The following is a 16,664-nucleotide window of genomic DNA, read 5'->3' as shown; positions in this document are numbered from 1 at the left end:
CCCCCCCCCCCCGCAAGGGGCGGGGGGCTGCCACCCATTGGCTGAGGCGTCTACCACGAGCCCAGTACCCGGCGCAGGAGCCACCTCCGGGAGCCCCGCAGGCCACGCCTCAGTTCGCCAGCGCCCCTCAGCCTCGCCACTCAGCTCTTAGGGCTCCTCGGCCTTGCCACTCGCCATTGATTTTCCTCAGACCTCTGACTTTAATCCCTTTGCCTAGTCGAAGCCGGGCAGCGCCACGAGCAGAGCCAACAGCAACCCCAAGAGTGGTGCCTGAAGCGCAGCCTCCGCTCCTCCTCGAGCCCCACCAGCGGGAACTGCTAGCTGCCGCCATCATGGTGAGTTGAGGAGAAGGCCTGAAGGGCACACGCCGGGCTGAGTGCTCCCGGGCGGCGGAAACTCGGCTCTTTAGCGCGGCGCAAGAGGGGGCTGAAAGCGGGGTCACCCCGCCTCCCTGTTTCTGGGTGCACCACAGACAAGGCCTGAGAGAGGAGGGTGAGGAGGCCCAGAGAGTTGGAGGAGGGGCGGGCTGCCCGCGGATGTCGCCGCGGTGGGGGTCGGCCCTGAGGACTCGCTGTCCCGCCCGCCTACCACGTGCAGGGTCAGGGTCGCGGCCTTCACGACGCCCCGCCTGCCTCCCGCCGGCGCCGGCTGGGCTATGGGGGCAGCCCGCGGAGTGGGCCTCCCGGACTGGGTGGAGGGGGAACCGCGCGCCCGCCCCACCCCCACCCGGCAGGCTTCCCTTCCCGCGCTTACCCGTGGAGAGGAGGCAGCGCGTTCTCTGCGAGATGGCGTCGGGCTGCCGCCTCCCAAACGCCTGCTGCTGTCGGCTCTTTGAGGGACTCGCCTGTTGACTTTGAGGGCCAGGGTTTCCTCGGCTAGTGGTTCCTTCCTGGCCCCCCGGATAGGGTGCGGGCCGGATGGGGGCGTCGGGGGCGCTGCGCTCACGCGGGGAGCTGGGCGGCGGGCAGACTGGGATTGGAGTGCCTCGGTGGCGGCCCCTCGTGCTTGATCTGGTGCTGGGGGCTTCCTCATGCGGCGACCACAGGTGGAAAACTCGCCCGACGCCATCATTACTGACGCCATCATTACTGCACGAGGTCGGGCCGCCTGTGCTCGGCGGGACTGTGGACCTGAGCTGTTGACAAGTTTCGTGCGGGGGTGGGGGGGGACACTTTTCTCCCTCCAGATAAACCAGGAACTTAAATATACCGTACATTAAGTAATACTTGCTCTTTGGGTGTACGTACGTGAGTTTGGGTAAATGTAGAGTTGATCACCGCAAGATGCAACTGAACACTTCTGACCAAACTTTATGTCACGGATGTATTATATACTGTGTGGATCATAGTATGATCATCATTATTCTCCAGTTTCAGAGCTAAAGAGAGGAAATTTATGTGGTTTATATTCCTATATATAAATACTAAAATGAAAATGTAAAATTATATGTATTACCCTGTAATAATTTTTTGTGTTATGTCATTATTCATGTTACTAATTAGTTAATAATCACTGAGTTACTATAAAAAATTCTAGTATTTTTTTCTCTACATTTTTAGAGGAAAAGGGGGGAGATGCTAATAGCTTTTTTTTTTTCCTGATTATAACTGTAGTGTATTAACTCATTTGAAAGTAATCGATGTAAGAAAACAGGTCCGTCCCAACACCTCTAACCACTGGTCAAGTTTGCTGTATGTATGCACTTCCAGATTGTTTTTATGCATGTATTGCGTGTAGATAGGTAAACTTTAATTCATAAAATTTGTACAGTGCCACATAATACTATTTTATTGTATATCCTGTATCCTTCACCCAACATATTGGACCTTATTTCAAAGATAAATTTAAAATGATTTCAAATATATAATGTTAAGACTCTTAAGATTACGTCATTACTTATTTTTATTAAATATCCTTATAATGAATACTTTTTCTGTATAAAAACAATACTGTAGTAAGTATATGTGTGCATATGTTTTGGCATTCTTATTCCATTAATTCCTTGAAATCAATTGCCAGGAGTGGAAACCAACTGGGTGAAAGGATTATGCTCATTTTATAACAATTTTAAGTTATAGTATATCTTTCCAAGTTACTCTTAATGGAACAGGTATCAGTGTGTATTCCCACTGTATATACAGTCATCTCTTCTCCACACTCTTTCTAGTGAGAGTTATTATACTTTTTAAAGTTACCAATCTAATGGCTGGAAAATATGTTTTGATATGGCTTTTGTTTAGGATCATTAATGAAGTTGAAGTCATTAGCTTTCAAAATTTCTTTTTTATAAATTCTTAATGCACCTTTCTACTGGGATGTTTATCTTTTTTTAAGGATTTATAAGAACTCTTACTAATTCTTCAATTATAGCGGTAATTAAGAGTTGCCTTTATTTCCTAATTTCAGTGGAAATGGCTGTTTCATTTTAAGCCTGATGTTAGCTTAAAATTACATCAACAGAAAAGAAGATTTTTCCCTTTTACTTAGGTTTTTGAAAAATGAAAAATGAATGCTGTATTTTATAAAATGCTTTTTCATTGGTGAGTTACAGTACTAGATTTCCTAAGAAATGAACCATCCTTGAATTTTCAATATGAACTGTTCTTAATTGTATGTTTTTTAGATACTGCTGGAATTTTGCCTCTCTGTGTTAGGGAGAGAGGTGGACCATTTTGATAAGGTTTTGTTATTTGGGTGTCAGTTTTGTAAAATGAATTGAGTAATACTCTTTTCCCCTCTTTTCTCTGGAATTTTTTTCAATTAAAGTGAATTGACCAACGTGGAACTTAAATTCCTAACCCCAAGATCAAGAGTCAGACACTCCACCAACTAAGCTAGACAGGCACCCCTGAATTTTCTTTCTCCTACACTCTGTCTTTCATCTACCATTGTTTCTGTCTTGGTGTCCTCCACACACACACACCTACACATGCACAAATAATCTGTTTCTTTACAGTTTGAAAAAACTCCCAGTGAAACTAAGCTAAGAATCAAGTATTCTTTCCTTCTAAGACTGTTTTTTTAAAATTGACATTTTTCTAGAAAGTTGGCCATTTCATCAAGATTTCCAAATTTACTTCCAGAGTTTTTACATAGCATTGTCTTATAATCTGTGGTCATATCACCTTTTTCAAGACAAATGCATATTTTTGCTTTCTTGCAATTTTTCTTGCTTAGCTTTGTTTATTGTTTGGATTTTCCCCCCATAAGAGTCCACTCTGGGATTTACTTAGGAAGTTTTATTCTGATTTTTATTTCCTATTTCCTTTTAGCTTTTCTCTTTATTAGCTATTTCTTCTGTGGATAGAACTCTGATGACTACAAATTAGACCTTTTTTTGTGATCAGTTATAGATAGATCTTAGTTTGCTTGTATGTAAATGTAATAGTTGAATGAAATAATGTTAGCTGACAGCCCAGGAGCTTTAGTAATGATACAGGTGTTTTTCAGCTTTTAGTTATTTTTGTCATTTCGTTATCCAAGTATAACAGAATATATTACTGTAAATAGCAGTGATGAGAGTTGTGTGTATGATGGCCTCCAAGTTCCCCCCTACTTAATATCCTAGCATTACTCATCTCAAAACCCACCAACTCACTTGAAGGTATAATTAAGGAAAATAATTACTTATCATGTTAAATTTACCTTAAATGTATTTTCTGTAAACTATTGATGGTTAAGATTAATACTTTAATCTTAATACTTAATACCATATTTTTGCTTTAGCCTTGGCATTTATTTGTGGAGTATTTTTAGCAATAGTTTGAAAGTATTAAAGGTTGTTTATTGGTTGTGGATGTTGTATATATAAATTATAATTATGTGTAAATATACACAGTAGAGGCTTAAAAATCCCTGATCAGTCTTGTTTAAATGGAGTACTTTACTTACTTTGTTAGCTTTGAGTGCCCCCTGCTGGCTGAGGACTAAGACAGGATCGTGCCTTAACTTAAGATGTTAAGACACCGGTAAAATAATTTGATGAATATTACATTTAATTCCTCAATTAACCAAAGAGTGAATTTCAATAAAGCAGTCACAGACCAAACTTCCTGTAATATGTAGTGGCTTCCCCACCCCACAAATTACTGCTTAGTGTCTCAAGTATCCATTTTACTTCTGTAAATAGAATATGAGAATTAGAACTTTGCATTTCAATTCTGGACACACTGTCACAGGGTTTCTCAGCCATGACTCTATTCACATTTTAGGACAGGTAATTTCTTGTGGGAAGCTGCTTTTGCATTATAGGATGTTTACTGTATCCTTAGCCTCTACCACCAGATATGAGTATCTCTTAGTTGTGACAACCAAAAATGTGCTTGGACCACAAAATCTCCCCTGGTTAAGAAGTAATACATTATCATAAATAATTATAATCTGGCACAGTTTTCTGGCCTGACGTTATACACCTCCAAATTAAAATACATTCATCCATTGTCATTCACAGGCAGATAATAGTAAATAGTTTGTCAAATAGAAACTATCCAAAGTTCAACCACAGATAAAGGGGAAATTAAGAAGGAGAAAAGAAAATCCATAAGAATTTCAGAACCACTGTTTTGTTTTATTTGTCTTGGACTTTTGAAAGAGCTAACTGAAAAGGATTCTAAGTTGTAGTGAAGGGAAACCTAGTCAGGTTTCAGTAGTTCAAAATATGTGGCTTATGTAATATAGTCCCACTAGAAAAAACTAAAATTAGAAAACTAAAAACAAAAAATGGAAAAACTTCAGAAAGAGGTTTCCATATTGTCATGAAATACTACTATACTATAGTTACAGGAAAGAATTAGGAAGTACCCAAATAGAAACACATAAAAGTAAGTACAGTTGACTCTTGAACAATGCAGAGGTTAGGCACGCTGACCCCACCTCCCTCCACACAAACCCAAAAGTCAGCATATAACTTTTGACTCCTCCAAAACTTAACTACTAGTAGCCTACTGTTGACGAGGAGCCTTACTAATAACATAAACCATTGATAAACACAATTTGCATGGATTATATATATGGATTATATGCCATATTTTTACAATAAAATAAGAGAAAAAATGTTAAAATTATAAGGAAGAGAAAAATGCATTTACAGTACTGTACTGTATTTTTAAATATATCTGTGAATAAGTGGACCTGGACAGTTCAAATCCATGTTTTCAAGGTTCAATTATATGTGCATAAATTAATAGAGAAAAACCAAAACACATTTGGTGATTTGATAGTTTTGATTTCATCTCTAATTAGTATAACAATTTGTAGAATCTTACATTTATCAGTAACTTCTAGCATCTAACAAAATAGGAATTCTACCTACTTTAGTATTGTTACTAATTTCTATAAAAATTACTGTGCTTGCCTGTTAAAAAATATGTATAAGTTGTTTTTTTGTCCTTGTTTTTCTCCATAAGAGGAAGTATAACAGGTTTATCTCTCTTGCAGCCTTTTGTATTTTCCTCTTACAATCAGTAGGCGCTTCATAAATGAACTCCAAATAAGTGGATGTACCATAAACTAGTTCTTCGAAGTTCCAGTTGAAATTAGTTAATTAATAAAACATCTACAAAATAAATAAGTAAATAGTAAAACCAGGAAAGAAAATTTTTAACCTATTGGAAATAAATTCAAATAACAGGACACTAACTTATATTGGCATACCACATTATACTTCACAAAATGAATTCACAGATGTTATCTCACTTCATTCTCAAAGCAATTTTCCCAGATATAAACAGCTGCCAAGTAAGTGGCTTATAACCTGGTAAGGGACATGAACCTAGATCTCCTGACTAAATCAATTTTTTTTTCACTGTACTGTACTACTTTTCCAACATACATATTACCAGTAAATTTTGCTTCAGAAAAGGTTACATTAATCTTAGTATGGAAAGAGTAGAGTTCTGAATCAGAATCCAGAAAAATAATGAGTTTCATGTGTGGTTTTCTTTATCTGAAAATGAAGATAGTATCATTTATTTCTATCAGCCCCCTGTGAAAATTAGAATTATCAGTGGGATTGATTTGGTGTTATTGAAGAAGAAAAATGTCATTTGAAAAGATGCTTTGAACACCCTAGCACTAGAGGAAAGGATTATAAGCCTTTTTTAGCAGGAGCTATGATATGTGAGCAAATAATATTTTCATGACCATTTCCAAAATAAACTCATACTAACACATGGAGTATTTAATTATAAAATCCGTGTTAATTTTGGTGACTAGAAAGAGGAGGCAGAGCAAATCGGTTTGTGTGTTTTTGATGCAGATTTTTCTTTGATGTGTGTTTTTGATGCAGATTTTTTAAAAGTTCATTCATGTTTTTCAAAGATTTCCCATGCTTTTTAATAAGGTACTCAGTAAAGTGAAAGTATGCTTACTGGCATATAACAGGATGACTTTAATAACTATTTTTACAAATCTGAACTTTCCAGTTCACAACTCAGTATAAAGTCAGTTTTCTACTTTACGTGAGAGATGATGAGCAACACTGGTTTTAAGAAGGTACTTTTTGTTAAAATTTCATGCTGATCTACTCTTACTTGAATTGATTTGATTTTTAGAGAGGGAGCGGTTAGGAAGGGGTAGAGGGAGAGAGAATCTCAAGCAGGCTCCACACACAGCAAGGAGCCGACATGGGGCTCGATTTCATGACCCTGAGATCATGATTTTACTGATTAAACAACTCAGGTATCCCTAAGTTTTAATCCTAAAGTATCCTTTATTTTTAATCCTAAGCCTGAATTGAGTTGTATTGCTGGCCAATTTACTATAAAAGTAATTTTCATGAAAATATTTTATATTTTAAATACAAATATTATATTTCATATCTTGTATGGTTTTTGCCTGAATGTCAAGTGATGCTATCTACTTTCCAAATTACAGTCTGCTGCAAATCCTGAGACTCCAAACTCAACCATCTCCAGAGAGGCCAGCACTCAGTCCTCATCAGCTACAACCAGCCAAGGCTATGTTTTACCAGAAGGCAAAATCATGCCAAACACCGTTTTTGTTGGTGGAATTGATGTTAGGGTATTGTATTCCTGTTTTATTTATTTAAAAAAATATTTAGTGAATAATGGGTTTTGGGCCCTGTTGTAAACATAAGGTTTTTTGGTATTTCATGCAGGTTTGAAATTGGTTTTATGTTTAACCTATAGAGACTAAAAGTATATTTGACAAAGATCTGCAAGTGGTTTGGGGATACTTAGGGGAGATATTTCCACATCTTCAAATCTTTATAGTATAATTGAAAATTTTGAATGCTGAAGTCAAATTCTTCTTCATAGATGGATGAAACCGAAATTAGAAGTTTCTTTGCTAGATATGGTTCAGTAAAAGAAGTGAAGATAATCACGGATCGAACTGGTGTGTCCAAAGGGTGAGTAAAACATGGTCTGTATGAAGATAAAAAATAACTGAGCTGTAGTATCTATATAGAGTAACATGGAAGAATTCAAAATCTGTGTTCTTACACTTGTATAAATTTGTTGTTTTGTTCCTTTCTTTCATATAAAGGATAACAGTTTGTTGTCATCTCTTCTATTTAGTCATTTTCACAGTGTTTGTATGTAAATATTTCCCATCTTCATTTATTTTACTCAAGTGGATTAATCAGTTTTATCAAAAAGTTGTTTTCTTCATGTATTATACAGTATCTTAAATTTTAACCGTCTCACCTTAGATAATAAATTCAGGTTCAGAGATACGAATTTTCTGTTAACAAATGATCTCCTACACTACATTAATCTTCACACATTCTGACATAGATCATGGGAAGAAAACAAAAAGCAGTAATATTTATGGAGGATCGATCACGTACATCTAGCAAATACTTATCTCAGTATAGTCTTCATTCTTTATCATTATCACTCTGTCAATTATTTCATGGAATATTAGTTTTGTACTGTTATGCTGGTGATTTTTATACATTATTTATCTGTTTTTCTAGCTATGGATTTGTTTCATTTTATAATGATGTGGATGTGCAGAAGATAGTAGAAGTAAGTAATCTTGTGGTAAAGTCTCTTAATTAGCTTAAGGATGAAGTGTTGTTTGAGTCCTGAATATATATAGCCTTGTATAAAATATAAAAATAAACTTCCTGTTTGAAAACCAAACCTAGAATAATCTTATGTAACTTGTCAGACCTGTTTATTTGTATTTGGACATCTGGCTTCATGAACTAGAGACAGGAAAGATTTTAGACAGAGTGTAAATTTTTTTTATCAAATTCCAAGACTCTTTTCAACACTTGAGTGGTGAGGTTAAGGTAGCTTCATGCTGATAAATTTTGATTGGGTATGTTGTTACTATCGATCTTCTTTGATGGTAGGGTGTTTACCAAAGTCTCGAAATTCAAGTCTTTGAAAGTGATTTTAGTTTTGTTACTGTTTTATTTTCAGTCACAGATAAATTTCCATGGTAAAAAGCTGAAACTGGGACCTGCAATCAGGAAACAAAATTTATGTGAGTAAATAGAAGAGTTGTTCTTTTTGACATGTATAACTTTTCAGAAAACTAAAAGTGGGCTTTGTTTTCATTTTATTCTTTAAAAAGGTGCTTATCATGTGCAGCCTCGTCCTTTGGTTTTTAATCCTCCTCCTCCACCACAGTTTCAGAGTGTCTGGAGTAATCCAAACACTGAAACTTATATGCAGCCTCCAACCATGATGAATCCTATAACTCAGTATGTTCAGGTAAGAATTACCTATATTCTTCTTTCTTTTTTCCTTTTTTTAAAGGTATTAGAGATTTTATTGATGGGGACACCTTAAAAATAAGCCAGTCTTTACTTTTACTCTCTGTGAAATAAGGAATTGTGGAATTTCCGTAGTAAGTGATAATACTTTCTGTTTGAGTATTTTGAGTGATGGGAAGGAAATCTGTTACTTCTGTTAGAAATCTTTTGTTCTTAGTTTTGTTTCTTTATACCAAGCTAAAATCTGCTTCTATGTAGTTTGTAAACCTTTATCTTAGAACTGACCTCTGTACCCACATAGAACATACTCATCCATTTTCCCCACCACGTGATAACTCCTAAAATATTCGGAGGCAGCTTTCCTCATATGTTTGCCTGGTTTATTCTTCTCTAAGTTTGGCAGTTCTGGTTACTCTCTATTTGCAGTGATTTTCAGATGCCTTCTCATACAGATTCCTGACTTCTGGATGTATTCTGGTTCTAGAATGGATAGGTTTCTGAAGACAAACTATATTTGTAAATTCTCTGCGTTTGTGGCATATAATTTGTTTGGTCCTGGTTTCCTTAATATTTGAAATGGGATTTGGAATACTTACTATCTCCTAGTGGTGATGAATAACAGTGATTTTTTTTTTAATTTTACTTTCTTCAGTTTGAAAGACATTTTATTTGCAGGAAAGAGAAATAGTAGTGAAGTAGTTCTGTAGTATCTCTCCTTTGTTTACATTTTTCATCTATATGAAATGTGGGGTATATATTTGTTATTTTTCTTGCCCTAAACATGATTTGAAGAAAATCCCTACTTGTTCCTAACACTGTGAGGTATTACTTGAGTCTATTCATGTATAATATTACAGAGATGATTTCAATCAATAAATATTTATTGAAAGATGTAAGATGTTCTGTTTTTTTTTTCAGTTTTAGGTTAAATATGGCCTTTAACTTGTAGAAATGAAATACAGAAAGAGCCATAAAGAGTGTGGGAGGACTACATATTGACTACATATTACCCCCAAAGAATACAAAATTGCTTTAAAATGTTTTAACAAAGAAATAACAGATGTAGTAATGTAACTTTAACATGGACATCTATTCTAATAGAGCTTTATCACCAGTATAAGGAAGAAACTTTTTAGTGGGGATAAATATACAAGTAAGATAAACATAGATGGGCAAAGTCGTCACTTCCCTCATTTATCTCTTCCTCTTCCCCACCCAAAAGACTAACATTTCTTCATGAAGTCAAACACTTCAATAGAATTCTGCATTTGTGTATAGAAAAATAAGATTTCTTTGTTTTCATACTTTGGTTCTATTAGGAATAATACTACTTTCTAATTTTCAATAATTTTCCTTGTTAATGAGTTCTTTCTATAAACTTTATTCTCAGGCATATCCTCCTTATCCAAGTTCACCTGTTCAGGTCATCACTGGATATCAGCTGCCTGTATATAATTACCAGGTAATTTAAGAGGGAACAACATGATTTACTTTGGAATATTATTGAGGCCTTTATTTATATAAATATCTCCAGTAATTTATCATTTAAACTAGTTGAGTATGCTTAAAATAAGGGAAAAAGAATTAGTCTAGAATTAGGACCTTTAATTATTTGGAAAAAAGGGAACGACATTTTGACAGGAATATACTTAGCACAAAGTTTTCTCTTGTACTATCTTATAAGATTTGCTGTCCTCTTCTATAGTCAAATAGCTGAAACGTTCAGACTGACTTTTACCAGTTTTTCTAGTGGGTTAGGTCAAAATAAAATGAGTACTCAAGTCTTAGAGCATTCAATTCCAATTATATTTGGTAGTGTTTATTTCAGTTGACTACTACAAGGTAGTAGTTCTCTGAATTTCTACCACAGATAGGACCATATCTGTGACCCATGACCATTATATATGGTGATACATTCAAAGAGCTATTCTTTGAATTTTTCTGAAAGCCAACACAGAAAATTGAGAAAAAGTTAGGGTTTATATATGAAAGTAACAAACCCTCAGGTATTAGAAACATAAAGTACTTCTTACTTCCATTATGTTTCTTTTACTACAAGTTCAAGAATCCAGCTTGATAAATACCTCAACATTGTCTATCTTTCACATTTGTGAAAATATATAGGAATGGTTAATTAATTGTTACTGCCTTTCTCTCTCTCTCTCTCTCTCTCTTTTTTTTTTTTAAGATGCCACCACAGTGGCCTGCTGGAGAACAAAGGAGTTATGTTATACCCCCGGTAAGGTGAATTAGCCAAACATACTTCCTTTTATTTTTTTATTTACTTATTTATTTTTGAAGAGGGAGAGAGAGTGGAGGGGCAGAGGGAGAGGGAAAGAGAAACTTAAGCAGGCTCCACGCCCATTGCAGACCAGATGCGGGCCTCAATCTCACAACCCCAAGATCATGACCCAAGCCAAAATCAAGAGTCAGACATTTAACAGACTGAGATACCCAGGCACCCCTTCCTTTTCCTTATTTTAAAATATTTTCTTATTTTAACTATTAAATGTTTCTTGGCCGTGTGCCACCTCGTGTATTCCTAGACATATTTTTAAATTCCCTTTCACATTATGTGTTAGGTTTTATTAATTTCTTGTCAACCCAAGTATATTCTTCAATGCGAGAAACTGCTTTTTGTTTCTCAGATTGTTCTCATATGCTTAAGCCAATGGCTTCTCTGCATACAACAGGTGCTAAATTATATATAATCTAAGAAACGTAGTCTTAATACCTGTGCCAATTCTAATTCATTGAATTTGGAATTAGTATTGAAACTGTCTCTCGTTTTCTACCCATAAAAAAAATCTGTTGAAGAGAAGCAAATGTTTCGCTGTTAATACTGCTATATGAGAAATAAAACAAAAGAGGCTGTTAGCTCTAAAACACTTGAGTCTTTACCTTTTATCAGGATTGGACCTTTGAATGATATAACACGAGTTGAAATTCTCAGGCACTGGGAGATTCTCATTCTATTACTACATGTTGGAGTTTCTTTTTCTTAAAGCCCTTCTAATCTGATTTTGTTGAAGTTTAGAAGACTTTTCAAATAAAAGACTGCCTTAGTGCATTTCAGCTATTCAGTTTAAAGTTTCTGAAATAATGTAAATTGAACTTAACCCACATTTAAATGATCAATATAAGCTCACCTATTTTGAAGAACAGATTGTTTAGAAATGTATCTAATATACTTCTCTTTAATTATACTTTTATCATAATGTAGGCTTATACTGCTGTTAACTACCACTGTAATGAAGTTGATCCAGGAACAGAAGTTTTGCAAAGTGAATGTTCAGTTCATGAAGCTACTCCATCCTCAGGAAATGGCCCACAAAAGGCAAACATCTAATTTTGTTTATTGATATTTATATTTTCACAATTATTTTTTGAAGTTTTAATAATGGCCCTTTGAGATGCAAGCATCTTTTTTCAAATTGAAATATGGAAGCCAAAAATTACAGAGCTTAAGTAACTGACTAATAATTTGGCAGTTTTTATAAAAGCTGATGAAATTTCAGGTACCCCCAAGCTTTCAATGTTTACATAGTTTCTGATTCAGTAGTCCTTTTCTTTCTTATATTTTTATTGTTTCTAAAAACCATACTTTAATAACTATTAACATAATTTGGTGGAATGCAGTAGACAGGTTTCCTCAAGAATCCACTCTTCAAAAGAGAGAGGAGTATGAATTATGCCTACCTTTTTTTTTACCCGTTTAAATATTTTCTTAGCTAAATAGTAATATACAATTATTTATGGTATTTTCTTCATAACATTATATATGGTAGCAGCTCTCAAGAGTGGTGGAGTCACTAGTGATAATTGAAATACTGAAATAGGTGGAGTTGCTGCTTCTTTTTTAATCATTAGAACAAACTCCTTTACTAACAGTGCTCTCTTCACTGTTCCTATGTTTTTCTTGAGTGGGTGGGAATGTGGAAGTAGTTGATGTGGTAGGAATGTGGGTAATAACATTGAAGATTTCCCATTGGATTGTGTGAACTTTGTCCTTGTGTTTCTCAGTGGAAGAAAATGTTGAGAACTACTCAACTAGAGTAAAAAAAAAAATTCCTTGATTTGAGTGATGATTAAAATAGTTATAATTGTCAAGTTTCATCCTGGATATTTTTTCTTGGAATGTTGGAAGTTCACGGTTTCTTAACAGGAAAGATTAAAGAGCCTTAAGGAAATAGATGAGGGCTTTACTAAATTGAGCTTTACAACCAGTACTCTATCAATAAAATTCTAAAATATTTTTAAAATTCAATAAAAAGTTACATATTAAGTGACATGTAATAAATTACATGAAAATATTATGAATTACATAATGGTATTTTATGGATTTGTAAGAATTCTTTAGAAAGGAGTACATGTATTCAGTTTTCTTTAAAAAGCTTGTTAAAGTGAGTGAAATGAATAGACTGTAGATTACTGAAAATACTTCCCTTTTTTTCAGAAATCTGTGGACAGGAGCATACAGACTGTTGTATCTTGTCTATTTAATCCAGAGAACAGACTGAGAAACTCTCTTGTTACTCAAGATGACTACTTCAAGGTATGAAAGGAATAGTATACAGGATAAAAAGCATATTTGTCAACTATGAAGCATCTTTTTTTCCTGTGGTATATACATTTTGAGATTACATAGAGCATTTAATTGAACCCTTGGCATTTGACTGTAACTCAGAAAACTTCTGTGAGTGAGTTTTACCTGGCTATTTTATGCTGCTGAAACCTTGATACAGTGTAGTTTGTCCTTAGGGAAGAAACCTTTAGCAGAAGCTTATAATTGACAAGGTTGTGAAAGAAGAGAGTTGAAAGAGAATATTGGCTTGACCAAATGGAAAAAGAGGAAATTTTAGGTACACAAAACAGAACACACCTTGGTGATACCTCAGGTTGAGTTTCATACCACTGCAATAGGGTCAATATGCAATAAAGGAAGTCAAATGCAATTTTGTTTCCCAGTACATATAAAAGTTATGTTTACACTGTACTGTAGTCTTATGAAGTATACAATAGCATTATATCTAAAAAACAGTATACATACCTTAATTAAAATATACTTTATTGCTAAAAAATGCTGTCATCTGAGCTTTCAGCGATTCAGAATCACTGACCGAAGATCACCATAACAAATAACAATAATAATACAATGTGAAATATTAAGAGAATTACCAAAATATAACACAGAGACACAAAGGGAGCAATTGCTATAGGAAAAATGGTGCCAGTAGACTTTAAAGTCACTCTAATGGGGGAGGAATTGTGCAAAGGAAAGTTTTTTTTCTTGTAACAGGTTTATTGAGATGTAATCCACATACCATACAGTAAACCCATATAAAACAAGCAGTTCCATTTTTTAGTGTATTCAGAGTTGTGCAATCATGACCACAATCAATTTTAGAATATTTTAATCACCCCTTTACCCATTAGTGGTCACTATTTATTTCCCCCAGTTCCTCTATCCCTAGGGAACCTCTAACCTTTTTTTTTTTTTAAGATTTTCCTATTCTGGACATTTCATACAAATAGAATAATACAGTATGTGACCTTTTGTGACTGGCTTTTTTCACTCAGCATAATATTTTTAAGGTTCATCAATGTTATAATGGTATCAGTACTTCATTTCTTTTTATTTATAGATATACCACCTTGTTTGTTTCTTATTTGATAGGCAGTTTGGGTTGTTTCCACTTTCTGACTATGATGAGTAATACTGTGAACATTCATGGACAAGTTATTCTGTGGACCTATGCTTTTATTTCTCTTGGGTATATACCTGGGAATGGAATTGCTGAGTAATAGTAACTACATTTAACATTTTGAGAAATTGCTAGAATTTTTCCAAAATGACTATACCATTTAATATTCAAAGGGAAGGTTTTACATTGCTTTGTGTCTTAAAACAGGGAAAGAATAGTTTTTTTCTATCTATGAATGGATATAGGATGAAACTTTCAGCTTTTCTAAAAGGGTATTCTAAGGACTTCTATTTAATGCAGAAGAAGAGTAGAGCCATAGCAGGATTAAGTTCTTACCATCTTCTCAACAGGAAGTAAAACATATTTATTTAAAGTTTTTTTTTTTTAAGATTATTTATTTATTTATTTGAGAGGGAGACAGCCAGCGAGAGAGGGAACACAAGCAGGGGGAGTAGGAAAGGGAGAAGCAGGCTCCCTGCAGAGGAGCGTGATGTGGGGCTCTATCCCAGGACCCTGGGATCACGCCCTGAGCCGAAGGCAGACGCCCAACAACCTAGCCACCCAAGCGCCCCTCGTTTAAAGTTTTGACATTTGTTCTCTTATATTATTATACATAGTATAATTTAAAAGGAAAGAACTAGGATTGTATGGCAGCCTACCTTGCCCAAAGTTCTCAAGGTTAAATAGGTAGTACTTAAATGATTTGTTTGCAAAGCAGAAAGTAGTCTTTATTTATTTATTTTTAAAGATTTTATTTATTTGACAGAGGGAGACAACGAGAGAGGGAACACAAGCAAGGGGAGTGTGAGAGGGAGAAGCAGGCTTCCCGCTGAGCAGGGAGCCAGATGCGGAGACCTGAGCCGAAGGCAGACGTTTAACAGCTGAGCCACCCAGGCGCCCCAGAAAGTAGTCTTTAAACTTGAGTTTTCACCTAGTATTAGGCAAAAACCTTACTTTGAACCTTCAGTTTTCTGTTTCTCTAGATCAGGACTCAGAAGTTGGTAGTCTGAAGTTGTCTGGTATCTAGACCTATTTTGATTATCTAAATGTTGTTGTTGTTTTAATTGAATTTGAATGCATTGAGGCAGGGTATACATTGTTTCCATGTTGTCTTTAAAATCTTTCACATCCTACCTGATCTCTGAAGATACTTCAGTTCGTGACCACTTTTCTGGGTTTTAACCTAAATAGGATATTATCTTGTTGACAGATTGCAAAATTTCCAGAAGCCACTCTTCTTTATATGACAACTGAGTTTAATCTCTAGGAAAAGGGCACAGTTAAGCTCTTAGAGAAAAGAAAATACCATCTTGTTATTAGTAGTTCACTCTACTCCATTCCTTTTTGTAAGGCCTTACCTCCTAATATCTGCACATCTGCAAGCGACATAAAGTGAGAGGAGATTTTGCATATATTTTTTATTTACTCTTCATTTCCTAAAGAATGATATATCTTCATCACAGGTTAAGAATATGACTTTAAATATGCCAAAATTTTTGGTTTTTTTAACCGAAAAGCATAGCATTTCAGTTTGAAGTGGAATGCTGTACTCAAGCTGTGATTTCTACCAGATGCACTTCTGTTAGTAAAAACAGTACTTTTAATATGTTTTCTACCAGCTGTCTTTGGGGGCATCACTGCCAAATCATTAATTAAGAGTCTTCGTAAAATGATATAGACTCCCAAGTCCTCTGTTTCTGAGTTTACTGAGATTTCTTTTTAAATTATCGAATAAAACTAGTCATTATAGGTACATTTGTTATCTTAAAGTTCAGGAATGCTTCCCAGAAAGGATCACTTTTCTCTTGTTATTTATAGTTTTTTTAAACCTAGAATAAATGCTTTGTAGCTATCTTTAGGTCATAGTGATAATACAAAATTTGCAATGAAGTAAAAAAGGACTCTTTCTGTCTTTTATAGGATAAAAGAGTGCATCACTTTAGAAGAAGTCGAGCAGTGCTTAAATCTGTTTGATCCTCTCTGCTAACTTTCTAGTCTCATGGGAAGTTGCTGGTTTTGAATATTAAGAAGAGACTGAAAGTTTTCACTCTTATAGAAATTTAATTCCGAATTTTGATAACTCAACACTCAGACTTTCTTACGTAAGTTGTATTAATATGCTTGCCTAGTTTTATTTTACATTGAAAATGTTCTTCATTAGATGTTAATTTAGAAGCTGGTTCTATGTTCAATATATAGTTGAAAGTAAGAAATAATTGAGACTAAAAGGAATAACTTTAACATTTATCTGTAAGGATTTTTTTAATTGA

The 16,664-nt window shown here is 35.2% G+C and overlaps 1 protein-coding gene across 1 annotated transcript in view; it reads left to right on the top strand.

Annotated features, from left to right (window-relative positions):
• The window catches only part of DAZL (deleted in azoospermia like), a 28,864-nt gene extending 12,496 nt beyond the window's left edge, over window positions 1–16,368 (top strand). Inside the window, exons 3-14 of the mRNA XM_040636599.1 lie at window positions 218–335; window positions 906–1,097; window positions 6,874–7,020; window positions 7,278–7,369; window positions 7,940–7,991; window positions 8,394–8,457; window positions 8,548–8,687; window positions 10,080–10,151; window positions 10,878–10,928; window positions 11,913–12,026; window positions 13,146–13,244; window positions 16,315–16,368. Of these exons, the coding sequence (XP_040492533.1) occupies window positions 218–335; window positions 906–1,097; window positions 6,874–7,020; window positions 7,278–7,369; window positions 7,940–7,991; window positions 8,394–8,457; window positions 8,548–8,687; window positions 10,080–10,151; window positions 10,878–10,928; window positions 11,913–12,026; window positions 13,146–13,244; window positions 16,315–16,368 (1,195 nt within the window). The remainder of the gene's footprint in view (window positions 1–217; window positions 336–905; window positions 1,098–6,873; window positions 7,021–7,277; window positions 7,370–7,939; window positions 7,992–8,393; window positions 8,458–8,547; window positions 8,688–10,079; window positions 10,152–10,877; window positions 10,929–11,912; window positions 12,027–13,145; window positions 13,245–16,314) is intronic.
• Window positions 16,369–16,664: the final 296 nt, after the last annotated feature.

The sequence above is a fragment of the Ursus maritimus genome, unplaced genomic scaffold (assembly GCF_017311325.1).
Source record: "Ursus maritimus isolate PB19 unplaced genomic scaffold, ASM1731132v1 scaffold_20, whole genome shotgun sequence".
Lineage (NCBI taxonomy): Eukaryota > Metazoa > Chordata > Mammalia > Carnivora > Ursidae > Ursus > Ursus maritimus.
Note: the sequence above shows the minus strand (reverse complement) of the source record. Positions and strands in the feature narration are given on the sequence as shown.